At 31.9% G+C, this 27891-nt stretch overlaps 2 protein-coding genes across 2 annotated transcripts in view; both read left to right on the forward strand.

Moving 5' to 3' along the window:
* LOC127712829 (ankyrin-2-like) overlaps window positions 1-27891 on the forward strand; it is an 88471-nt gene that overhangs the window by 51174 nt on the left and 9406 nt on the right. Inside the window, exon 2 of the mRNA XM_052219436.1 lies at window positions 20006-20108. Coding sequence (XP_052075396.1) covers window positions 20006-20108 — 103 coding nt within the window. The remainder of the gene's footprint in view (window positions 1-20005; window positions 20109-27891) is intronic.
* LOC127712830 (uncharacterized) overlaps window positions 1-27891 on the forward strand; it is a 270720-nt gene that overhangs the window by 25358 nt on the left and 217471 nt on the right. The window lies entirely within an intron of this gene.

The raw sequence follows: 27891 nt of genomic DNA on the forward strand, positions 1-27891 counted from the left end.
AGAGAATACAAAGGTGGTTTTGTCCAAGCTATTCATGATTATAAAGATAAACTGAAGGCCAAACTCAAAACAGAGGAATGGAATTTACTCAGCCAATTATTAGGTACATTACTTATCTAGCATGAGACTCATTCATAAGATAATAAATAACATAAAGAACCGAAAAAAAAGTGGCAATAGTTGAGAATACTTAAGTTAAATGACAGTTGAATAGAAAGCCAACACTGTAAAACTAAATCATTATTTGCAAATCAATAAAAAAAACAATTCCAAATAAAGGCACTTGATTTCATAGTTTGGGTAACACCATTTATTTAAAATTGATGTGAAACAAGACAGACAATTTGAAACTGACAAAATGTTTATTTCTAGACATAAAGTCAAAATTAAGAACAAATTATTTGGAGCTACAAAGGCGAAAACAATTTCCTGTTTAGTTTTTGTCAATGGTATTTGTATATTGAATTCTAATGCAATTTAAATGTAACTATTTGTTAGCTCATCGTCCGTCGTTGTCTATAAACTTTTACAAAAATCTTCTCCTCTGAAACTATTGGACCAAATTTACCAAAATTCGCCACTATCAACATTAGGGTTTCTTGTTTTAAAAATTTGTCCAATGACCCAACCTGCCAACCAAGATGGCCGACATGGCTAAAAATATAACATAGGGGTAAAAACCAAGTTTTGTCAATATTTTGAAAACCGTGATAAATAGAGAGAATCTGACAGGGGTGGGGGGGGGGGGCAAAAATGTTCAGTATGTTGAGCTCTGCAAATTGTCTAATTACGTCAAAACTGTTAAGGGACTTCTTATTGGAGTTATTGCTGTTCAATGACAAATTTTACAATTTTTTTTCATTTTTGCCTTTTATCTTGAAACTATAATCGATACAGAGAAACTTTAAATTACAAAAATGATCAGCAAGACAAGATCTACAAATAATTCTAACATGATCGAAATTGCCAGTTGACTCCTTATTAGAGTTATTGCCCTTTGATGAAGAATTTTACCAACTTTTTGTGTTTTTGCCTTATATCTTAAAAATTATTATAGATATATATTAACTTGAATAAGCTAAAATGATCAGCAAGACAAGATCTACAATTAAGACAAAATTAAGGAAATTGTCAGACGACTCCTTATTGGAGTTATTGCCCTTAAATGTCAATTTTCACCATTTTTTTGCGTTTTGCTTATATGATAAACATTAATATAGATAAATAGAAACTTTAAATAACAAAAATGATCAGCAAGGCAAGATCTATAAACTATTCAAATTTGGACAATATAGTAATATATAGTAGACTGCCACTCTTTATTGGAGTGATTGCCCTTAAAGACAAATCCTTCTATTCAGATCTACCAATTATATCTTCTTTAAATTTTATTATCACCTTAGGCTAGGTAAAAGCTTCACAATTAGCCAATAAAAAATCTGAGTCACCGGCCTTGTTTTCGAATTAAAACGCCATCATTTTCAGCGGATTTGGAAATCAGGACTTGTAGTTATTAGCAGTGAAATATTTTTTAAAAGTCAGTATCACATAAAAATTGTCTGTTTTGTTAACCTTTTTGTCAGCAGAAATTACGTTATTGATATTATCATCTTCTGAGTAACAAATGATAACGATAAGTTGCTATAATAATTTATCCGCCCTTTTTATGGTGCAATATTTATAAAAAAATTACCTATGTTTTCTCGATGAGAATTTAATGGAATATGCATTGTTTGTTGTTAAATAAAATAAGGAAGTAAAAACGTAGGGTCACCGTACCAGAAAAAGAGATATTTCTATAAAGGTGTTTAAAACTTGAATTGGCGGGAATACATTGCGCCAATTCTGATCAAGCAAACGTTTAAAGACGTTAGGCCGAATTAGCAATGTTTTCACAGGTTATGGACAAATCAATTCCCTTTATTTGCTATTTTGTTGTAATTTTTATACGCCCGTCAATTGACGGGACGTATTATGGTATACAAATGTCCGGCGTCCGTCCATCTGTCTGTCTGTCCGTCCGTCTGTCCGTCCGTCCGTCTGTCTGTCTGTCTGTCTGTCCGTCTGTCTGTCCGGCGTAAACATGTCGCACCGTAACTTGAGAATGACTTATCCAAATTTCATGAAACTTAACATAGTTGTTTCTTATGATGGTCAAACGATCTGTATACTTTTTGGTGATAATAAGATTAAAACTTTTTGAGTTACGGGACTTAGTAACTAAAACAGGTGTGTGTTTTTTTTCACATGTCGCGCCGTATCTCAAAAACAATTTATGATTATTGCTTAAAACTTTACACACTTCTTAGTTATATTAATCTTAAGATCTGTATACTTTTTGGTGATGATTCAAAATTTCATTTTAGAGATATTGAGTATTTTGTTAAAAAAGGGGGAGGGGTTTTTCACATGTCGCGCCGTATCTCAAAAACAGTTTATGACTATTGCTTAAAACTTTACACACTTCTTAGTTATATTAATCTAAAGATCTGTATACTTTTTGGTTTTGATTAAAAATTTTATTTTAGAGATATAGAGTTTTTTGTAAAAAAAAAAAAGGGGGTTTTTGCATGTCACGCCGTATGTCAGAAACTATTTATGCTTATTGCATAAAAATTCACACACAAGATGACGGGCATATCATGCGCTCATGGCACAGCTGTTTATTATATACACATGATGGTAGTTATTTTTTAGCACAGACACGTAATCTAAAATTGGTGGCTCAAAAACAATGTGTTTAGTTAAGTTAACTATGTTTTAAACAGAAATTTCATTTTTAAACAATGAACTTTTTTTATGATTATGTGAATAGCGATGTAAAAGTAAAATAAAACTTATGAATATTGACTATAGACAGTGAAAGAGAACCAAGAATGCCTTATACTTTGTATCCTGCTGAATTACTTATAACATGGGATCTATTTAATATGATTTTGTTGTATTGAAAAACGGTATATGTATTTTTGAATCCTCTGCAGACCAACTTTGCCAGCTTTTTCTTTAAAATGTGTCAGGCAATTTACAAATAAACTATTGGAATATAATTCTTTACAGTGGCAGATCCAGGGGGAGTAGAGGGCTTACACCTCCCCCTTTGACAACGCCCTAGTGGTGGGGGCATTAAGTTTTACCCTTGTGCGTCTGTACGTACGTATGTACGTACGTCCCAAAATTGGTTTCCGTTCTCTAACTTGAGTTTGCCTCAACAAAATGTTATGAAACTTATACACAATGCTTATTACCACAAAACACAGATCAAGTTTGAATTTTGGTGGCGTCACATAAACCGTTCTAGAGTTGTGCCCTTTATAAATGAAAAAATTGCAAAATTTTTAGTTTCCGTTCTCTAACTTAAGTTTGCCTCAACCAAATGTTATGAAACTTATACACAATGCTTATTACCACAAAACACAGATAAATTTGAATTTTGGTGGCGTCACTTTAACCGTTCTAGAGTTATGCCCCTTTATAAATGGAAAAATTGCAAAATTTTTAGTTTCTCATCTCTAACTTAAGTTTGCCTCAACCAAATGTTATGAAACTTATACATAATGCTTATTACCACAAAACACAGATCAAGTTTGAATTTTGGTGGCGTCACTTTAACTGTTCTAGAGTTATGCCCCTTTATAAATGGAAAAATTGCAAAATTTTTATTTACTTCTAAATATCAAGTGATTTTTAAAATTTGAGTTATCTTCCTTTGTCCATGATTATAGTTGAATCAACTTCAATCAATACTTTATACAATGCAATGTAAAATTTTGACTTCCACTGATAAAACGCAGATCAAGTTGAATTTGGGTAGTGTCACTTTAACTATTATTGAATTATGCCCCTTTATAAATCAAAAGATTGCAAAATTTTTAGTTTCCATTCTGTAACTTAAGTTTGCCCCAACCAAACATTATGAAACTTATACACAATATTCATTACCACAAAACTAAGATCAAGTACAAATTTTTAGTTTCCGTTTTCTAACTTTAGTTTGCCTCAACCAAATGTTATGAAACTTATACACATATTATTACTACATAAATACAGATGAAGTACGAAATTTGGTGGCGACACTTTTACCATTCTTGAGTTATGTCCCATTATAAACATAAAAATTGCTGAATTTTTCATTTCCGTTCTCTAACTTTAGTTTGTCTAAACCAAATGTTATAAAACTTATACACAACCGTTCTAGAGTTATGCGTGTTTACAAATAGAAAAATTGCTGAATTTTTAGTTTCTGTTCTCTACTTAAGTTAGCATCAACCAAATGTTATGAGACTTAACACAATGCTTATTACCACAAAACTCAGATCAAGTTCAAATTTGGGTAGCGTCACTTTTACCGTTCTTCAGTTATGTCCCTTTATAACTATATGATATACAAGCGGGGGCATCATCTGTGTCCACATGTAGACACTATTCACATTTATTTTTTTACAAAATATATAAATTTTTAGTATAAAATCATCCAAAATTTGTTTTTGTTGACTGGCCCCGCTAGGGTGGATATTTCCACATTTATCGGCAATTACACTCCCTATGAAAAAACATGATTCGCCCATGCTTAAAATCTATTATCAGTGTGCACAGTATTGCAAATTTAACATTTTTTTGTAGATTTTTGTACCGAAGAAAATTTAATTCAGTTTAAGTAGACCAAGCTTTGCTTTCGGTATAATTCTAATTTTGGTTTAGAATGTCCTTCCTTTTCATTTTGAAGATAATTGACCGAAAACAGAATTTCTGTTTAGGTCATGTATTCGTCACAATGTTGCTAGAGCCTCGGTCTGAGTACACACATTCAGCTGTCATACTGTGAATATCAGTAAAAATTTGATTTTTTTGTCCCCCGCGTAATGCGTTGCGGGGGACATGGAAATACCGGGCGTCCGTCCGTACGTCCATCCGTTTGTCCGTCCGGTCTTGTTAGCGCTCTCATGGGTACAATTCTTGCCAGATTTTTATAAAACTTATACTATAGCTATAGGTTAATATCAGCAATATCTACGACAAAAGAGATGATTTCGGCTTTCCAATTGTGAATTTTCCATTTCTATGTAGCAACATTCCAGCAGCGCCTGCATACGGAGTATATCACTGATTCTCCGGTAAAGCGCCCAACGTCAGAGTAAAAAATGATAAATTATAAATTGCAGCAAAACTTGTAAATAAAGAACATGGAACATCCTCATAGTATATTCTATCCACCATACAAATTTCAGCATGTAATATGCTACCGTTAATTTGTAATGATCGAGACAGTTTAGATGAAAAAATGTCAAAAAAATACATTTAACGTCATTTTATTTCCTTTGACGTCGTGATTTTCAATACCAAAAATGCTAAAAACTTTAAATAATTTCTTTTATGGTGTTTTGTTATCTTTATTTATTCACATAAACTTTAATGTGCGTTTTTTTTTGTGAGTTGAAATTAAGGAATATTCAGCCATGTCTGCTTTATATTATGTCAGTCTTTTTTCTTTATCTCTTCAACATAAATTTCGGTATTACATCTTCCTGTGGACTGTTTCCTTGTGAACTTGTACGCTAAAAAATCGACTCAGCATGTCGGTCTTGTACAAGGCAGGATTAATATTAATATCGTAACATGCTTTCGACCCGAATATGCATATAATTCGCCGCTGAATCCTCCTCCTCCTCCTCCTTCTTATCGTCATGATCATCATCTAGTTTGCCAATCTGTGTTACCATGAATTATCATCGATGTGGTCATATTTATATATAAAATCAACTGTTTCGAAATTGCACTAAAATGGCGTATAATGCATTCATCCCTTGATTTTAATAGTTTGAATAACTAAGAATTTTCTATGTAGACGAAACACAATTCTTGTTTTTGATGGGTTACTTCCTTTGATATTCAATAATACTTTTTTTCTTTGTATCGGAAATTTTGAAATAATAAAAGAGTAACGAGACGTGTTTATATCAGACCAAAGGATTAAACGAATCACTTATTTGATAATGTTTAAAGTTATTATAATACTGCAATTTTAGAGGAGATATGATTTATTGATTGTTGTTTTCTGAACGTAAAGTGGCAAATATTTCATGCAGATTTATGACCGATAAAAATATATATAAACAAAACCATGACGAGAGACACACGACAAAAAAGCAATCAGCAAAATATAAAATATAAAAACATTTTCCATAGATTTTTTATTCATAGTAGGCAACCCTCTTTGTTGGTTGGTTGTAGCATATTAATCTCACCGACTTAAATTTTAAAAAGAGACCACCAAAAAAGACCAATTAAACAGCTTCTCCTTGTTGATACTCTTATTCTAGTAGTATTATGCATCCTATTCCGCTTGAATATCAGATATTTATTTGAAATAACCCAAGATATATGAGGTGGTTTATAGAATAGAAATAATTCCCCCGACCCCCCCCCCCAAAAAAAAGGCAATCAAATAAGGAATAGAAAATAATGGGGTGGTAAAATGTATTTTTAAAAATAATTGTACAAAAATTAAGGATAAGGTAAAAAAAAAAATACTGAAATAAACGATTTACAGAATAATGAAACTTTGCGTTTTCTGCATATCAAATTTATTATTGATAATTGACAATAGAATAGTAGATTATTTGGAATAAAATGTTGAACTGGTCGTAATCGGAACTGGTAATTGAAAGTAGCGATGCAAATTCTATACATTCAATATCCTCAGTGTTTTTCTCCAAAATCACGATCTTGCACGAGTTAACGTATCATTTCGTCTCCTATCCTATTGCAGACAAAGTTAACCTTACATCCTTCTCCTGCATTGTGTCACAATGATTACATTTTACACCACTGATAAAACAGTTCGTGACAGAGGTCAGACCAGGATAACCATTGACAACAAAAAGCTCTGCAATAGTGTTTTGAATTTATCTTCATCATTTACGCCCAGCACCGAATATTTTAAAGCCAATGATGTAAAAGAACAGAAAGAGTTGATGAGCTATCTGACCAAAAGGACATAAAAAAAAATAGCCAAATCAGTCGAAGATTAACTTTGCCCGATAGAGCTGAAACCTTAGTTTCTTTATAATTTCAAAATTTATAAATGGACAATCGAAGGGAATTGAAAGGAATTGCAGAATCAGAACGCTGTCATAATTCCTAGTCTTCAGTTTCATGTTTGTAAGATCCATAACTCATTAATATTCAAACAAAAATTTATTGGTTAGGGCTGGAAGATTGATGATTGAGGACGGATGACATTGTCTTAGATTTTTTGGTGGTATAATATTTTTTTTTAGTACCAATAAATGTTAAATATTTAAGAATTGAATGCTTCTTTTTGTAAATTTATTGGGGTGTAAAAGCGTTGACCGAAGTACATTTTGTATAAAGCGCGTAAGCGCTTCGTTTTAAAAATGTGCGTACGGTCAACGCATTTACACTCCTATAAAAACTACTAAAAGAAGCAATCAATACTTATAATTACATTTTTTTGCTTGGATCATCAAAACACGATTTCTATCAAGTTTTTCTTTTATTTATCTGTGCACTTTATTGTGGAAGCTCGTGTCATCATGAATGTTACATTTCATTTTGAAATGAAGGTTAATTTCAGAATGACGCGAGATTGCTGTTAGCCAATCAAAATAACGTATTATAATGAAACATACATACATGTAATGTAATTATATTTTAATATTCTCCAAAACAATTGATTGATAGGAAATGTTTTTATATTTTGTTGGACAGTTGGGTAATCAAGAATAAAATCTAGTTCTGGAGATAGAATTTTTATTCTATCAGATTCCAGATTTCTCTTAATGTCGGTTAACTGCCGGTACTGTCTCTGTTATAAAACTGAATGTTCTGCTTCTCAGTACTAGTACCTCATATCACAAACCAAATATACTATGACTATGATCAAATATACCTCATGTCATCTTAACCTCTGTTTATTATCCCAGATATCCGAATTATTACAAAGAAATTAAAATAGTTTTTTTTTCTCCCCCTTTGATTTTAATCAGATATTCATCAAAATTGATAAATGGTATCATTTGTGCAGTTCAGTGACAGATTCCAAAAAAGGGGTGTACGGGGTAATGTCGCCATACGTATGTCGATGATACGAACAAGAAGATCTGTCATGTCAAAATTGTGATACAACAGGAAATTTAATTTCATATGCAGGAACTGAACACAAGAATTTTACAGAATAAGCATATTTCTTACTGAATAGAGAAAAATGGCCAAAAGAATCACAAAATACAGAAATTTAGACCCCCTCCCCTAATCCAGACCGTCATATATCATTGTGACGGATAGCTTTGTTTGATCTATTTAACTGTATTTATTTTCGAAAAGAATATTTGTACATGGTGTTTTCAATAAATGTAACGGACAATATATACCACGCCCTCTCAGCCGACGTAATTTCATTTTTATGAAAGAAAGTAATTAAAAGCTTCTCTCCCTGTGCAACATGATATAAAACTCATTAGGCAGATCAATTTTTATGGCTACTTGCATAATTGTTACATCGTATTAAATTCGGTATCAAACTTATATTAATAATAAAAGTTTCATATCTTGAATATTGAAAACGGGTTAAAATTATTTACTTGCATATATTAATATTGATATAAATCCGGTTCAGGTTTTTTTTCTAGATCTGAGATAAAAGCAACTCTGTTACACTTAAACAATTAATTAATAAGAATTGTTACATGGCGTCTTCTTATGTCGCCTGAATTACAATATATGTTATTGGTCTGTAATTTATATATTCGCCATCCATGATAATTATCTAATATGTTTATTTGGCATGCCATACTCGATAAAAGTGCGGACGTGATAGAAAGCACTCTTTACCAAAACGTCAACGGAGATTACATTCCACGGAGGTTACATTTCGATGATTTCATCATTTATAAAGCATAATATGTGTATCTGAAGATAGAAGTTGTACTAAAATTTAATTTTGACACCGATATCGATCTGTTGGATGTAGAATTTATTTTCAAAATTGGTGTTTGTTTAGAATAGACCATTCCACGGAGATTACAAGCTTAACAAATCTCTGCAGTTTTCAACTTTTTTTAGTTTTTCAGACTGATATGATTTGGAATAAATGACCATTGTTATAAACAAAATTATTTATGGTAACCTTAAGCTTATAATCAAATTCAACTCATATCACACTCTATGTTGTGCTGAATATTTTGTCCTGCTTGATCTTTTATCCGTTAACGGAAATTACAGGTTTACGAAGAAAACATTTCGACGGCCGGTACGATCACTATCGTGTTGCAATATGTACTAAACTTTGTAAAAATTTGAAATATAGATAATAAAGAAATATAAAAATCTCAGAAATAAGTATAACAAGCTACGGGTATATAATTCGAAGTCGTTAGTTTTGCTTTATAACGGTGGGACAAATTAACGTCATAAAATGGGCGCTTTAACGGAGAACCAGTGATATATCTCCCAATTGATAAGATATTCCCAGGCTTGTATTTTCTATCATGATTTCCTTGATAGAGGGTTGCTGCTCACAAGGAAGCTATAAAACCAAGAGTTCCAAATGGTGAAGTTGAAATCATCCCTTCATAAATTTTATGGACGTTATCACGAGTTGGTTGACTGTTATGAAATATCCATTTCACAGATGATAGCGGATATGTTCCTAATGTCGTAACTACAATCCCGTTCCCTTTTCACGAATGTGACCTACCGAATTAGACTATTTACCGGGTTTGTACTAACATGAGCAACACGACGGGTGCCACATGTAGAGCAGGATCTGCTTACCCTTCCGGAGCACCTGAGATCACCCCCAGTTTTTTGTTGGGGTTCGTGTTGCTTAGTCCTTAGTTTTCTATGTTGTGTTTTGTGTACTATTGTTTGTCTTTTTTCTTTTTTAGCCATGGCATTGTCAGTTTATATAATGGTGGATGATCGACATTTTTTTTACTCATGAGTACAATTCTTGCCAGATTTTAATAAAACTTATAATATGGGTTAATATCAGCAATATCTGGGACAAGATCGACTTTTTTTAAAAGTTATGCCCTTGGAAATATAAAATATGTGCAATGCAGGGGACATTGGAATTCTGTTCATTTATTTAAATTATCCTAGCATTAAATTGGGAACCTGGTCTGACCTCTTTTCTTTCATATAAACTCTTGTGAAATAATTTTTATTGATATGCTTTTCACTTTACTTCTTCATTCAGACAACTACTGAACAAAAACACATTTATGTTTTACACACAAAAGTTGTACACCTGGTAACTGAAAATGGTCGATGTGCCATTTCAGGAGTGTTCAGACTTTGCAAATCAGAACAAAATGGTTTAATAAAAAAAACAAAAAAACACAACATTATAAAACCATATGTTTACCTCTATAGATGTACTATATTTTACATGTATGAGTCGTTTGGGTACTGTATTGTTGGGGTTAATCAAAAATCTACTATGTGTGTGTAGAAATGCTATCGCCATACAGATACAAAATACTTCAGTGCAATTTTCAGTATGCATACATATACAAACTGCTATAGATACTGTTAAATTTAGATCACGGTTTTGATAATTTGCTTTCTTATAATGAATTTATTAAACACATACTATTAAGATTGACTCTTAAGAATATATTAGTTTATACAAATTTGAAGTAAAGGAAATTATTATTATATTACAATTAGATTGACACTTCTTGTTGATGAATTTCCAGATTCGGTTTTGTTTCTTTACCATTTTAGCTCACCGGCCCAAAGGGCCCCATGTGAGCTTATTCCATCACTTGGCGTCCATCGTCGTCTGTCGTAAACTATTTCAAGAATCTTCTCCTCTGAAACTACTGGGCCAAATACCTTCAAACTTTAACTGAATGTTCCTTAGGGTATCTAGTTTATAAATTATATCCTAAGTTTTGATCCATCAACAAACATGGCCGCCATAGCTAAAAATAGAACATAGGGGTCACATGCAGTTTTTGGCTTATATCTCAAAAACTAAAGCATTTAGAGCAAATCTGACAGGGTAAAAATGCTCAAGGTGAAGATCTATCAGCCATGAAATTTTCAGACAAACCAAACAACCCATTGTTGGGTTGCTGCCACTAAATTGGTAATTTTAAGGAAATTTTGCAGTTTTTGGTTATTATCTTGAATATTATTGAAGATAAAGATAAACTGTAAACAGCAAAAATGTGCAGCAAAGTAAGAGCTGCAAAAAAGTTAATATGACCAAAATTGTCAATTGACCCCTTAAGGCGTTATTGCCCTTTAAAGACAATTTTACACAATTTGTTCATCATGTTTGCTTACATATAAAAATCTTCTCCTCTGAAACTACTGGGCCTAATACTTCTAAAATTTAACTGAATGTTCCTTAGGGTAACTGGTTTATAAATTGTATCCAAAGTTTTGATCTATTAACAAACATGACCGCCATGGCTAAAAATTTTCCTCAAAAGAAAATTCTCTTCTAATGTTATTTTTTTGGAGGGGGGGGGGGATTTAAGAAATTGTCAATTTTCCAAAGAAAAAAAAAAATTGGGGGTCACAATTTATTTTGCTAATTCTTTGTATATAGTCTGGAAACAGATTTACTAAGTATTGCACAACAGCACAGTGTATTGCACAACAGCAAGAAATCTTCAATTGAATATAAATTCAAATCATACATTTTGATTCCGGACAATCACTTTAGTTTAAGTGTATGGATCTCTATGAAATTTAACCAAAAAGTTCAAGCATTTTTCTAGTTTTCAGTTTTCAGACAATAACTTGTGTTTATGTGTATGGATGTCTCTTAATTTGTACCACATTTTACAAAAAGAAAATTTCTTTTTGGAAAAGGGGGGGGGGGGGGGGGAGGGATAAAAAAAAAATTTTGGGGGTGGGCAATTTTTTTTCCTCAAAAGAAAATTCTCTTCAAGAAATTGTCAATTTTCCAAAGTAAGAATCGGGGTCACAATTTATTTTGCTAATTCTTTGTATATAGTCTGAAAACAGATTTACTAAGTATTGCGCAACAGCACAGTGTATTGCACAACAGCAAGAAATCTTCAATTGAATATAAATTCAAATCATACAACCAATTTCAAGTTCTTTGACATTTATTCTGTGTCAGAAACCTATAATGTGTCAAATATTTAATTACAATCCAAATTCAGACCTGTATCAACTATCAAGCTTGAATATTGTGTCCATTTTTGCCCCAACTGTTCAGGGTTGGACCTCTGCGGTCATATCCAGCTGCGCTAGGCGAAGCAGTTTATTGACTTTTATCTCAAAAACTATAGCAGTTAAAGCATAAGTGTCATGAGTTACGTTAAGTGATGAAAAAGTCAAATTCTATCTGCTATGAAATTTTCAGACCAATTGGACCACCCATTGTAGGGTTAAGGTCCGAAATAGTTTATTTTTATGAAATTTTACTGTTTTTGGTTATTATCTTTAATATTATAATAGATAGAGAGAAAGTATAAGTGGCAATAAATGTTCATCTAAGTAAGATCTACAAATAAGTCAAACATGATCAAAATAGTCAATTGACCCGAGTTATTGCCCTTAAAACGCTTTTGTTTTTTACATTTTTTGCGAGTCTAATTACTTTTTCAAAATGTTCCTTAGGGTATCTAGTTTAAAGATTGTAATTGAGGATTTGGTCCATTCAAAAACATGGCGGCAGTTTCTAAAAAAAGAACATAGGGGTCAAACGAAGTTTTTGGCTTTCATCTCAAAAACTAAAGCAGTAAGAGCAAAACTGTCATAGGTGAAAGTGTTATTAAAACAGGTTTAGATTATATGTAACCTGTCAAGTAATCTTCAGATCAATAGGACAACTTATTGTTGGGTAACTGTCCAGAAATAGTTAATTTTTAGGAAATTTTACAGTTTTGGGTTATCAGAGGAGGATTTAGGGGGGAGGGGGGCAGGGGGCCCACACACCCCTTTTGTGGGAAAAAATTGGTTGATTATATAGGGAATCACTGAAGCATGACTGGAGCGGGCCCTCTCTTAGGCAGTCAGTGGGCCTCCCACTTATAAAAATTTCTGGATCCACCACTGGTTATGTATTTTCTTCAATATTATTATAGAAAGAGAGAAAGTGTAAATGACAAAATTGTTCGGCAAAGTAAGATCTACAAATAAGTCAAATGTCTGAAACTGAAATTACAGATGAGAGATATCAGGCTCTCATGAGCCTCTTGTTTTTTATTGCTGTGTAGATGGTGTATATTCCTCATCTTCTTTGACATACATAAATAGGAAGATTCATTGCATCAACACTTCTGCTTAAATCTTCATATAGAAAATAATCACCTCCTCTACAATAGGGTATTATTTTGATGGTTTGTCTATTTTTTCTTTGTATTCTTCTTTTTTATATGCACATTTTTATTCTTGTTATGTTGTTCCTCGAAAACGAAAACAAATAACTCATTTTCCAAATTAAGGAACACATCAGCAATTCATTTTCTTCTAGGCAAATCGGAAATTCAAAACAATTGTCGTTCTCCTTCATCAGATCAACACATTAGGAGGAATAACTCTCATAAACGTTTAAAGTTAGCGGAAACTATGACGTCATAAACCATTGGCGGCATAGTACAGTTGCACTTGTATGTGCACATAAACAATAGAGGGATTTATCTTTAAATGAGGATTTTTTTGCCATCTTTTGTGTTTTGAACAAAAACTAAAGAAGATAGAGAGATACTAAACAGACAAAACGATCAGCAATACAAGATCAACTTAAAAGAAGTTTTTTGTTATGAATTCTATTCTCCTCTACAATGAAAGTGTCCTTTGTTGAATATTTACATTGACCTAGGTGAGTGACACAGGCTCTTTAGAGCCTCCAGTTTCATTAGCTATAATTTACCGTCAAATTCACTGTTAACATGTCGTAACTAAGGAGTGAGTTGAATTGCTTGGATCAACAAATGTTTGATTACTACAATATAATAGAAAATTCAACAACACCTACCTCACAAACGCCATTTTGAAAGGAATATATCCAAATTTGAAACCTAAATAAGACAAAAAGAGAGGCAACAGATACCAAAGGAATATTCAAACTCAAGGTGAAATCAAACTGACCATGCCATGACGAAAAACAAAAAAAACTACCGAAAGGCAAATAACAGTACTAGTACAACAGTACACAACACACGTTACAAAGAAAACTAAATACAGAGCAACATGAACCCAACCAAAAACCAGGGGTGATTTCAATTGCCCCAGAAGGATAAGTTTTCTTCTCATATTATGAATGAAGTTAAAACATGGATCCATATGTTATTTGTTTTCTGAACTTGTAAACCAAAATGCCAATAAGGTTCACTATTGCTTTTCTATTTTTCAAAGAAAGCAACTTGTATATTTTTTGTCTGCCAAAGAGAGTTTCATTTTTATGATGATATAATGCAGGACATCAAAGTGTACAAAATGATCATACATAACTATCTAAAATTTTCTAAATCCCCATGGTTACCATATGTTTTGTTTCTTTTCCAGTTCACTACAGATTGTACCATTTCTATGATAAGATTGTACAAGACACCATTCTAGATAAAGATGTCCTTGATAAACTGATTTCCAAATGTATCCTCTGGATAGAAGACAGAGCGGAGATAGAACACTATCCCAGACAATCTGACCGCAACAAATGTATCTTAGACCTTCTAATTCAAAGACCACAAGATTCCTACAGTATATTATTAGAAGTTCTTAAGGAGTCTCCTACTTGTTCTACAGACCTGATAGCATGTTTAGAAGGTCAACAACTTTCTCATCATGAAGTTGTTTCACAGTCCAACATCAAAACAAGTAATGCATGAGTGCTTAGTTTACATTTTGATTTTTTGTATGAAAGACACTGTTTTATAAATACCAATGAGACAAAACTTTAAAAAAAAAATTCACCCCCCACTTTTGTATCCAGATTATTGCATTCACACTATGTACATTGAAGAAACACTCAAATAAAAAATAGTACAGGAAAAGTACTTTACTCTAAAGTTACAGTATAAAAGATCATGAAAACACCAGTACTAGCAACAAATTTTACTTTGACTTAATGACTGTAAATGCAAAAGATACCAAAGGGACATTCAAACTCATAAGTCGAAAATAAACTAACAGCGCCATGGCTAAAAAGAAAAATATCAGCAAACAAACAAACAATAGTACACAAAACACAACATAGAAAACTGAAGACTGAGCAACGCGAACCCCATCTAATATGGGGGTGATCTCAGGTGCTCCAGAAGGGTAAGCAGATCCTGTTCCTCGTGGCAACCGTCGTGTAAGTGTTGCTCTATACCTATTGCAGTTTATTCAAAATTCTGACCAAATTGCAATTTGTTTTGTCCAACAAAAGTGTTCAGGTCAGAAATTTTTACAAACTGCTGTAGTAAACCACAGTCAAGTTGTGAAAGTGCAAGGTGATAATAAAAAGCATACTTATAATCCTATTAGACTTTAATTCCTCTTCATTGTTTATTATGAAAATGAATATAAAAATTTCTGTACATTCTTTTATTGTAATTGTCTTTCAAAGGTGAAAGGTAGTAATTTTTGAACTGCTAAAAAATGTCCAAATTTAAGTTTTTGTATTATTTCTTCTAAAATGGTGTTTTTCTAATCTATGCATGCTACAAAGCTTTCTTTAAATGAATCTCTAAAATACTTTGTGAAATGTACTTTCAGGCTAAATATGTTCTCTTGAAGTTTCAAAGGGAGATAAGATCAATATTTCAAACGATCAATAATTTTAGATTATCTCCCATTGAAACTTATTAACAATGTATTGTAATTTCACATATATTTTACTGAATATTATATAACATGGTTTAATTCAAACTGATGTCTTATTCTTATGAATTTAGAAGATTTTTTAAAAGAAAAATTGTATGAAAGCTTAGTTTGGACATTTTAATAGCAATTTAAAAATTACTACCTTAGTCATTATCACCTTTTAATTGACAATTACAATAAAAGAACGTATAAAAATTCTTATAAACATATTCATAATATCAAAGAAGTGGGATCAAAGTCTAATAGGATTGTAAGTATGCTTTATTTGATCACCTTGCACTTTCACAACTTGACTGGTTTTCTACAGCAGTTTGTTAAAATTTCTGACCAGTTAAAACTTTGATTTGATAAAACAAATTGCAATTTGTTCAGAATTTTGAATAAACTGCAATAGGTATAGAGCATGCATGCACAACACTTAACAGTCAAGTCACAGTAATTAGATTTATACCATATCAAAGAATAATACCCAAAATTGACAACAACACTTCAAATGGTCTGCAATTTTATTTACTATGGTCTACATGTTTTGCCTTCAAGGCAGGCATCATCAGGACAATTTGCATACAGAAATTAATTACTGAAGTACTCAAAGTGGTACATTGAATTTGACATTGACTCAATGGAAATGATTCACACGGGTGTTGGTTCACCAGACGGAGTTTAATTTCATATCAAAGAATGTTTACAGTTACTGAAAGCAAACTCAAAGTAACCTACTATGAAAACATGCTTAACCACAAATAATAACAGGTTGTTACTAAGCCATATATAAATCAAAGAATTATAATAATGTATACAAATATGTTCTATGTAAGTTTTTTTACCTCATATTTCTTAAAAAAACCTATGCTAACCTATACGTTTTTAAATAATTTTCAATGTACATACATTTATTTTTAAAGAAAAACTTCTTAAACATCTATCTTTCAACGATATGAGTGTTAAATAGTACATGTAAACTAAATAAAAAGTCATAGCTTAATTTGATTTGACAGTTAATTCCTTTTCTTTATTTTAGTTACAGGGTACCATTCAGTGAGGTTACAAAAAAATTACTACAATCTGACTGAGAATTTATCTGACGTAAGAAATGTCATTGATTTATTGATATCAAAGGAAGTTTTAGCACCTGATGACCATGCAGAAATTGTTTCCAGTGGAGTGTCAGCTGAAATGAATAGAAAACTAATAGCTAAGATCAGAAGTGAACAAGATTATCTGTTTCTTCTTGAGGCACTCAAGGTGGACCCTTGCAATGCAGAACTAGCATATGACTTAGAATCAACTGATGTTAGCCAAGATGAATTAAACCTTGTTCAAACAGGTTCAGTTATTTTATGAACTATTTATGAATTTACCATGTTTTCATTGAATGCCCAACTGCAAGCATAATAAAATTGAAATCATCTAAAACTTCCCAGAGAATAGGGAGCACTTCTTATATAACATGGATCAGGTTTATGATGATCAGGGGCACTAGAAGGTAAACTTTCTGCTTTACTTGGTGAACAATTGAAGTTTTACCAGAAGAGTTAAGAAATATTACCAGTGTACATTCATGTCAAGATGGTTTCGGCTCAAAAGTGTAATTTTGATTTACCAATACTTTCTGTATGGTATATTTGTGATATGTACTTCATAATTTGTAATTTTGTAAATTTGAGATATGTTTATTTGTTATTCAAAATTAGTAGTACGTTGATTTGAATCTTGCATTTAAGGTATTTTAAAAGTTAATCTTAAAAAAAATGCCCAGTATTGATCGTAATGTTATATTTTTTTACTTTCACTGTTGGATAACTCAGCCAGGTACAACAAAGTTGGACTATAATTAGGGCCCCGCCGAATGGCGGACGCCCTATAGTGATCAGTCTGTCCGTCCGTCTGTCCGTCTGTAACAAATTATGTCCGCTCTATATCTAGAGAACCGTTATGATTTCAAAGTTTATATACTTGACATGTATATTAACCAACACCAGAGGGTGTGTCATAATGTATGTACAACTTCCTAGGTCAAAGGTCAAGGTCAAAAACTTTGGTTTTAGTTGACAACCCCATGTCCTATGGTAAAGATCATGTCCACTCTATATCTTGAGAACCGTTATGATTTCAAAGTTTATACTTGACATGTATATAAACCAACACCAGAGGGTGTGTCATAATTTATGTACAACTTCCTAGGTCAAAGGTCAAGGTCAAAAAATTTGGTTTCAGTTGACAACCCCATGTCCAATGATAAAGATACAAATTTTTTACCACCTATTATTCACAGCGGGGCCCACAGAGATGGCTCCCATCTCAATGATATCTAGTTAACTCTGACAATGCATCACCATGCTTGTTTTAAGGAAAACTCTTACTAACATTTGCAGCAAATTTATTTCCTCATTGCCTCATATTTTGCAGAAAAATAGCATTTCTTACATTTGAAAAAAGTTAAATGACTTATATAAAATCAAATTCCATATGCAGTGTTCATGTAGTCAATAATTAACTAAATACAGATATTGCTCTACTAATTCATTTGAAAACAACATATCATTTTTTGTGAGATTCAGAGAAGTAGTTTACTGTGAATTTAGAATTTTTTGCGATATAGTATTATTGTGAAAATTATGACTAGATACATTTCACAACATAATTTTGAAAGAGTTATGCCCCTTGGATATATTCATTACATGAAAAATTGCATTGTAAGTCCCCTCATGTGTACAATTTTTGCTGGATTTTTATCAAATTTATATCATAGCCTTATATCATGTATATAAGCAATGTCTTTGACAAATTAGAATTCAGAGCTGATTTTTACAAATATTAATTATATCAGAAATTGCATTCCATTTGCTCTCATGCCTTCATAAATTCTCTTGGATATTTATAAAAAATTTGAAAAAATAAAAAAAAGTTCTTTTTAGTTATTGCCCATAGACAGATTAAATATGTGCAAAGGGGTGGACATTGGAACTCTGTTATTTTATTTTTATATAATTTTTTTTTACAACAGCCACAGTACCATCACTAACAAACAGACCAGGATTCCAGACACTGGTTACATTAGTTTCTATGGTTAAAGCTGTACAGATTCCTAAAACAGAACCAGACAGCCATGATACCAGTTTATCAGCAGACTTATATAGACTACAGTCTTGGTATAAAAAGATCATTAAAATGACATCCATGGATTCACATCAATACCAACAATTTGTTGAAATAATACAAGCAGTAAGTTATTGTTTTATGTATGTTAAGTGTTTGTTTGGATGTAATAAATGGTAACACAACCTTATCAATCCGTTAAAAAAGTTAATTACATTAGTCCTAATATATGATTTATCTATAATATTATCTTTGTTAAAAGAAAGATGTCTCTGGTGGACTGACTTCAAAGGGCAGTTGTGAGGTTTTGCTATAATTTTTTCTTTAATTTTCTTCGACCTTTTAACATTTTTTGTAGGCTGAAAATTCCAGGTCCATTTCATTTCTTTGCTACCAAATATTTTAAAATGTTATTGGAATGATAGTTAAGATGTCTGAGAAGACCAGGGTTGTTTTTTATTCTAGCCAGGTCCAAGCCTAGGACTTTTACCTCAAGATTTTGCTAAGCCCCTTAACCTAAGTATTAAGCCCTATGTTTTTAAAAAGTCATTAATTTTATGAAACTTGTTGTAGCATAGTAACACTCTGAGACTTTTTGTGTAGTTAACCATACAAGGCCCCCGATTTTGATTTCACAATTTTTGTAGTAGTTTTGTAACTTTTACCATTCTCTGCCTATTGTATCATAGTGTTACACAGGGGACTTTTCATATTCATTAATTTTGTGAAGTAGACAATGTAATAACTATTTAAATTTTGCAGGTATCTTTGTTGGTGTTTTGTTTTACTATTGTGGTATAAAGGCTATTCATTAATGATTTTGAAATCTAGATTGATTTATTGGTTGATGTTTGATTCAAATCTATATGGTTATGTTAAGTTTATTATCGATTATTTAGTTGAAGAGCAGCGGAGGACATTTTGTAATGGCATACTTTTTAGAAAGGAGAAAAAAAATAAAAACAACACATTATAAATTTCATGTTTCCAAGGTGGTTTATGGAATGGTGTAAGACCTGTTTATCTGTCTGCAATGAAATAAGATTTCTTAAATCAGTTTTATGTTTTTTGTTTTATTTGTAAACAGATTTTTATGAGAATTGGTGGAAAGGAGAATCCTGCTGTTATAGAAATTAGATTGAGTCCTGTCCTGCTAAAACAAGTTAAAAAGATTCTTGACCATTTACAAGGTAATCTAGTGATTAATTAAATATTACTGACGAAATTATATAATAGTCTCTGATAAGAAATTATGTGAGAAAGTTTTAAGATGTTACTATGAAGGGATAAAGTTAAAGATTGAGAAACATGAACCCTATATAAAATCTGTTTAAATACTGTTAATTCAGAATTTATTGCGTGCATTTATTATTGCGATTTTTAAAGATTGGACAAAATTGCAAGATAAATTATTTTGATATTGGGAAAAGTTGCATATACATATAAATGTTTCAGATATCAGAATGCGTGTTCTAATTATTGCGAGACTCCCCCAGACACATTATTCGCATTCATTAATAGAAATGTCACAATAGTTTCAAAAAGCCAGTGATAACCACGACCTTCGGTAGCAAAACTGACATTCCTAGTCAATTAAGATTGAAGTTGAGTGCACATGATATGTGCAAGATTCAAACTCATAACCTCAGTGTTGCCAGGCTAGTGATACAGTAATTAAACTTCTTAAACAACTCGGCAACCGTCATAACAAGTAGTTAAAAGTCTTGAATACAAGAAAGAAAATGAAAAGTTCACTATGAAAAATTGAATTAAAGTTTCTCAAATAATATAGTATGAAGGAGATGTGGTATTACTGCCAATGAGACAACTATCCACCAAACGCAGAAATACGAGATTTAGGATATAAGCAACTAAAAGTCACCACTCGACCTTCAACAATGAGTAAAATCAATACTGTATAGTAAACTATTAAAAGTCCCAGGATTACAAAGTGTGAAACAATTCAGAAGAGAAAACTAACAACCTGATTGACACTAAAACAAAAACAAACAAAAAAACACCAAAAACAATGATGATAATGATATTAACTAGACTGCAGGATGTATAAATGCACAGAAATGTCTGGTCAGAATGAGAGTTAAATCCACTGCGACTTGTGAAGAGAGTGTCACTCGGTTAATAGCCCTTGCAACAACTCTTTTAGGGATTCCTAGGTATCCACCAGCCAAATTTCTGTCCCTATCTAATATACCCTTATTTTCTAGTGAGATTCTCACTTTCACTCCCTAAATCATGGTGGACTCCTTATACATGTTATAGCAGGACTTAGATTTTGCATTTATTGTTAAAATTTTGTCCTGAACCAGAATGAAATAATTGACACTGGACATAAAGATAAGAACTATCAATCAATTATACAACCATAAATTTATTTATTGTTTCTAGAGGAGTCCACTCAATTAGGGGAAACAATTGTGAATCATGTGTATGATGATTGGTGAAAAGGAGTTTTCAACAAAATTTTAATATTTTGAGTTTTGGACTAATAAATTGGTTAACGTTAAGATTTATTAATTTCACATGTTAAGAAAAAATGGGTTTCATTTTCAACCTCATTAATATTACAATGTATACACATTTTATTTTCTCTGTGAATTCTTTTATAGCCACCTTCTCTTTATTTCTAGGAAATGGTCATTTAGTTGCATTTTACATAATATTTTTCTGTTTTTCAAAATTATATTTTAGAATATATTTGTCAAATTCATACATTTTGTATTTTGTTGTACATGAATACTTTACTATTCTCAAAGCTAACTTTTAGTTCTTTTTTTTAATCTTTCTCTTGTTTACAGTGTGTTTCCTATTTTTATATTTTAATATGTTTATTTTATTTGTGTTAGATATATTTTCTAAATATAAAATCCATGAAAATGTACCTTTTGTGATGAGCCAATAAGATAAAAAGAAAGCGTCATGTAATAATTAAAGGGTTACTTTCACTACTGAATATTCTTACTAAGTATTTAAAAAAGAATCTATGGGACACTAATGGCTAGGTCTGCTCTTGCAGCTTATTTAGAATTTTAACCTAAATATACAACTTCAACATTTTGTCATCGCAACTCCTCTGAAACCACACAACAGAATTTCCTGAAACTTTGTAGATAATAAGGACATAATATTACATGGTGTAGATGTGCATATTAACAGGAAATTATGATTCTATTTTTTTTCTTGGAGTTATGCCCTTTTGAAGTTAGAATTTTGGCCTAATTATACTAATGCAACAGTTTGTCATTGCAACTTCTCTGAAACCACACAACAGAATTCCCTGAAACTTAAATTTGTAGATAATAAGGACATCATATGTAGATGTGCATATCCCCAAAAATTAGGCTTAAATTAAGATATTGTTTGTTTGCAGTTTACCGACCGACCATTGGAAATCCGCCCGACATTGATTTGAAGAAATTATTTTTAATAATTCTATCGACACGATCCAAAACATTGGGTTGTTCCCCGAATTAATTTAAAGTCTAGGTCTTTTCAAGTTCAGTTTTTCTTACCTTCCTGTCAAGGGTTTATCTGACTGTTTAATGGTAAAGCACATGGAGATCGTTTAGGTACAGGTATCCATGAAGTCATGGAGGAGTAATTTACGCTGTCGTTTTCTGTCAATATTAAGACAAATTACAAACAAAAAGGTTTAATGGTAAACTGTTTATACAGATTCAGGCAGAGTTGCACATGGAGTAATGTCTTCGATGTCGGCTAGATATCATGGACGATGATGCAGCGGAAATTTATAAAACCGACATAACCGTTTCTGTCTCAAACAAATTGGGTACAGAATATTTCGATCCTGACTTTAGGGAACTAATATCAGTGGTAAAACAATTCGACAGCAGCCTGAAGTATGCCATATTTTCTATAAATGGTTGTGAAGACAACAAAGATGAAACCACTCCTCCATGACTTCATGGATACCTGTAAAAACCCTTGTACAGAACAGAAATATTAATGGAAAGACAATGCCAAATCAATTAGAAGCCACCCAAACTACACAAATATGTAGGTAAAATGATTGGTCAGCTTGAAAAATAAATATACTCTCTCTCTATATGAAATCTATCTTCTCTCGCAATGAGTATGCTCCTTTAAGATAAGGGTGGCTGGCCCACTCAATGCAATCATTCTCTCTTACAATATTAAATTTACCCAAACTGAGTGGCCTGTGTGAATATAGAATTGAAACATTCCCTAAAGAGCTATGCTGACACCTTTTAAGATAATAAGGACATACTATGTAGTTGTGCATATCGACAGGAAATTACGATTCAATTCTTTTTCTAGGAGTTACACCCCTTTGAACTTATTTACTTTAATGTACTACTGCAACAGTTTGTCATCGCAACTCCTCTCAAACCACACAACAAAATTTCATGAAACCTTTTCAGATAATAAGGAAATACTACATAGATGTGCATATCAACAGGAAATTACGAATCAATTTTTTTTCTAGGAGTTACGTCCCTTTGAACTTATTTGCCCAATATACTACTGCAACCTTTTGTCATCGCAACTCCTCTCAAACCACACAACAGAATTTCATGAAACCTTTTCAGATAATAAGGACATACTACGTAGATGTGCATATCGACAGGAAATTACGATTCAATTTTTTTTCCAGGAGTTACGCTCCTTTGAACTTATTTGCCCAATATACTACTGCAACCTTTTGTCATCGCAACTCCTCTCAAACCACACAACAGAATTTCATGAAACCTTTTCAGATAATAAGGACATACTACGTAGATGTGCATATCGACAGGAAATTACTATTCAATTTTTTTTCTAGGAGTTACGCCCCTTTGAACTTATTTGCTTCAATGTACTACTGCAACAGTTTGTCATTGCAACTCCTCTGACACCACACAACAGAATTTCATGAAACCTTTTTAGATAATAAGGACATACTATGTAGATGTGCATATCGACAGGAAATTATGATTCAATTTTTTTTTTCTTATACAATTTTTTTTTCTTATTTTATTTCTCCAGTGACAATGTGGGGACGTGGGGTATGTGAGCGCGCTCACTAAGGTTCTTTAATTAAATATTGTTAGAAATTGGAAAACAGTCAGATGTCTAATATATTTTTTAAGTTGCCTCTTTATTTCAATTGAGGAAGATTCAATGACTATTTTTTTTTTATTGAAAACATTCTTAGATAAAGCAGCCTGGGCAGGTGTTTATAAAGCTTCAATATCTACATTTTTCTGATAAAAGTACTCTACTCATGAAAGCATTCTAGTCAAGAAGCATATAAGTCAGTGAATATATTTCTTTAAAACATTATTTTAGTCATTCCTTGTTTTATAGTGTTCCAGTATTTAATAATACCATAATTTTTATGTCATATATTGGATAATTACACTATGTTATAGTTTCAGTTTTTATAAAAAAAAGTTTTTAATCTGAAAATGCCTGTTCATTTCAGATTGATTTTCAGTGTTTGTTGTTTTAACATGTTTTTTTCTTTATGAGAAACTTGGTTTGTGTAACTGCTTGTTTAAATTTTATTTTGGCTGATTAAATAAAAGATTTTTCCTTTCTACTGACCCTTCAGTCTGAAGGTACAGTCGGAAAACTGCAAACAAACATATTTTTAAGGTAGGCCTTATTTACAGTTGACTCTTCTATGTGTTATGCCCTTTGAACTTAAAATCTGGCTTCAATATACTACTGCTAGAGTTTGTCATCACAACTCCTGTGAAACCACACAACAGAATTTCCTGAAACTTTGTAGATAATGAGGACATAATATCCACAAGAAATTATTATCAGTTGACTTTTGGAGGAGTTATGATTCTTGGAAATCTGGTGAGATTTTGTTTACCAACTGACAATGTGGGGGCGTGGGGTATGTGAGTGTGCTCACAAAGGTTCTTTAATTCTGTTTTAAATTTACCTTTTGAGTCAATGTTGCGGATCACCACATTAAGGTTATTCCACAATCGTATTGTTGAAGGTATGCAGTATTCTTGGGTCAAAGAAATGTCTACAAAAAGGTTATATTATATCATTCCTATTATGTAAGGGGTAACCAGTAATACTTTGGATTGTTGGTGGAATTAAATTGTAAAGATAGGCCGCTGCATTATTATCTTGAATATATTAAAATAATTATAACCTCATCCTTTCTCTTCGTTCAGCTAGAGTTTCCCAACCAATCTCATCATAAATAATTTACTTCCAGTGAAAAGAGGAAGACCTGTTACAATACTGGCTGCTTCAAGCTGCAACTGCTCTAATTTGTTACAACAATGGACACAAATTTCAGTTGTCTGATGTTAAATGTGATCAGTTTTATTATTTGTTTGTGGTAAAATGCAATCAATTTCAGTTGTCTGATGTTAAATGTGATCAGTTTTATTATTTGTTTGTGGTAAAATGCAATCAATTTCAGTTGTCTGCTGTTAAATGTAATTAGTTTTAGTTGCCTGATGTAAACTGTAATGAGTTTCAGATATCTTATGTGAAATGTTATTCATATGTTGAGATGTTACACCACTGTCTCAGGGGAGGGGTGGGCACTTACAATGTAAAAACATGTTTTACACTGCCACATTCTTTATGTGCCTGTCCCAAGCAGCAAGCCTGTAATTTAGTAGTTGTAGTTTGTTGCTGTATATCATATTTGTTTTTCTTTCATTGTTTTGTACATATATCGGTTTTTTCATTTGAATTGTTTTACATTTATCATTAAGGGGCCTTTTATAGCTGACTATGTGGTATGGGTTTTGCTCATTAGTTGTCTGATGTCAAATGTAATCAGTTTCAATTGTCTGATGTTAAATGTGATCAATTTTAGTTGTCAGATGTCAAATGTAATCTGTTTAAGTTAGCTGATGTCAAATGTAATCTGTTTCAGTTGTCTGATGTCAAATGTATTGCATTTTAGTTGTCTGATGTCAAATGTGATCAGTTTTAGTTGTTGGATGTCAAATGTAATCCATTTTAGTTGGCTGATGTCAAATGTAATCAGTTTTAGTTGTCTGATGTCAAATTTAATCCATTTCAGTTGTCTGATAATTAATGTAATGAGTTTTAGTTGTCTGATGTCAAATGTGATCAAATGTAATCCGTTTCAGTTGTCTGATGTTAAATGTAATTTGTTTTGATCATCTGATGTCAAATGTAATCAGTTGAAGTTAGTTTTAGTTGTCTGATATCAAATGTATTCAGTTTAAGTAAGCTGATGTCAAATGTTATCCGTTTTAGTTGTCTGATGATAAATGTTATCAGTTTTAGTTGGCTGATGTCAAATGTAATCAGTTTTATGTAGCTGATGTCAAAAGTTATCAGTTTTAGTTGACTGATGTAAAATGTAATTTGTTTAAGTTGTCTGATGTCATATGTAATCAGCCTTAGTTGTTTGATGTAAAATGTAATCACTTTCAGTTGTTTGATATTAGATGTAATCAGTTTCAGTTGTTTGATGTCGGATGTAATCATTTTCAGTTGTTTAATGTTAAATGTAATCAGTTTTAGTTGTTTGATGTTAAATATAATCAGTTAAGTTGTCTGAAGTCAAATGTAACCAGTTTTACTTGTCTGGTGTTAAATTTAGTCTTTGTCAGTTGTTTGATGTTAAATGTAACCAGTTTTAATTGTCTGATGTTAAATGTAATCACTTTCAGTTGTTTGATGTCAAATGTAATCAGTTTCAGTTGTCTGAAGTTAAATGTAATCAGTTTTACTTGTCTGATGTTAAATTTAGTCTGTGTCAGTTGTTTGATGTTAAATGTAATCATTTTTAGTTGTTTGATATCAGATGCTATCAGTTTCAGTTGTCTGGTGTTAAATGTCATCAGTTTTAGTTGTCTGATGTTAAATGTCATCAGTTTTAGTTGTCTGATATTAAATGTAATCAATTTCAGTTGTCTTATGTTAATAGTAATCAGTTTTAGTTGTCTGATGTTAAATGTAATCAGTTTTAGTTGGCTGATGTCAAATGTAATCAGTTTTATGTAGCTGATGTCAAAAGTAATCAGTTTTAGTTGGCTGACGTCAAATGTAATTTGTTTAAGTTCTCTGATGTCAAATGTAATCATCTTTAGTCGAATTCGTCCATTTATTACCGAAGAAGCATGCAAAACGTTAGTATGCTCTCTTGTTACCTCTCGTTTGGATTATGGGAACACATTACTGTATGGACTCCCAGCAACATCTATTCAAAGAATACAGCGAGTCGAAAACACAGCAGCCAGGGCCTTACAAGGAAGAGGAAGTACGACCACATCACACCAATCCTGAAGTCTCTCCATTGGCTGCCCGTAGCGTATCGATACCAGTATAAACTTCTTTTGTATGTGTTCAAGGCTTTGCACGAGGAGGCACCGGTCTTCCTACAAGAACTCGTTCATATATACAAACCAATGCGAGCACTTAGATCTGAAAATGCCATGATCTTAACAACGCCATGTGTAAGAACTAAAACATATGGGGAAAGAAGATTCGACAAAGCAGCAGCCGTTCTGTGGAATGATTTGCAAAGTGATCTACGAAACATCCATTCTGTGAATGTTTTTAAGAAAAACCTGAAAACTCATTTATTCAGACATGCTTTTCATAGTTCTTAAAATATTTCTATATCATTGTAATATTTGAATTTTTCAGCAATTATTTTTTGAATTTTTAACTTACTTTTATTGTTAATTTTTAATTTTTTAACAAATATTTTTGAAGTTTTAACTTACTTTTATTGGTACGGTTTTAATATCTCCTTAGTTTTACCATGCCCATTTTATATAAATTTAATTGTTTATCAGTAAATTTAATAGTATAGTTTTATATGCAATATTTTTAAAATCTGTTTGTTTTAGGATTTCATAACATGGGCTTTCATATTTTATTGTTAATACTTATATATGTGAATGGATATATGTTGTAAAGCGCTTAGGGTAATTTTAATATTATATAATACACTGTTATAAATACTGTATA

The sequence above is a fragment of the Mytilus californianus genome, unplaced genomic scaffold, assembly GCF_021869535.1.
Source record: "Mytilus californianus isolate M0D057914Y unplaced genomic scaffold, xbMytCali1.0.p SCAF_8, whole genome shotgun sequence".
In the NCBI taxonomy this organism is placed as follows: Eukaryota; Metazoa; Mollusca; class Bivalvia; order Mytilida; family Mytilidae; genus Mytilus; species Mytilus californianus.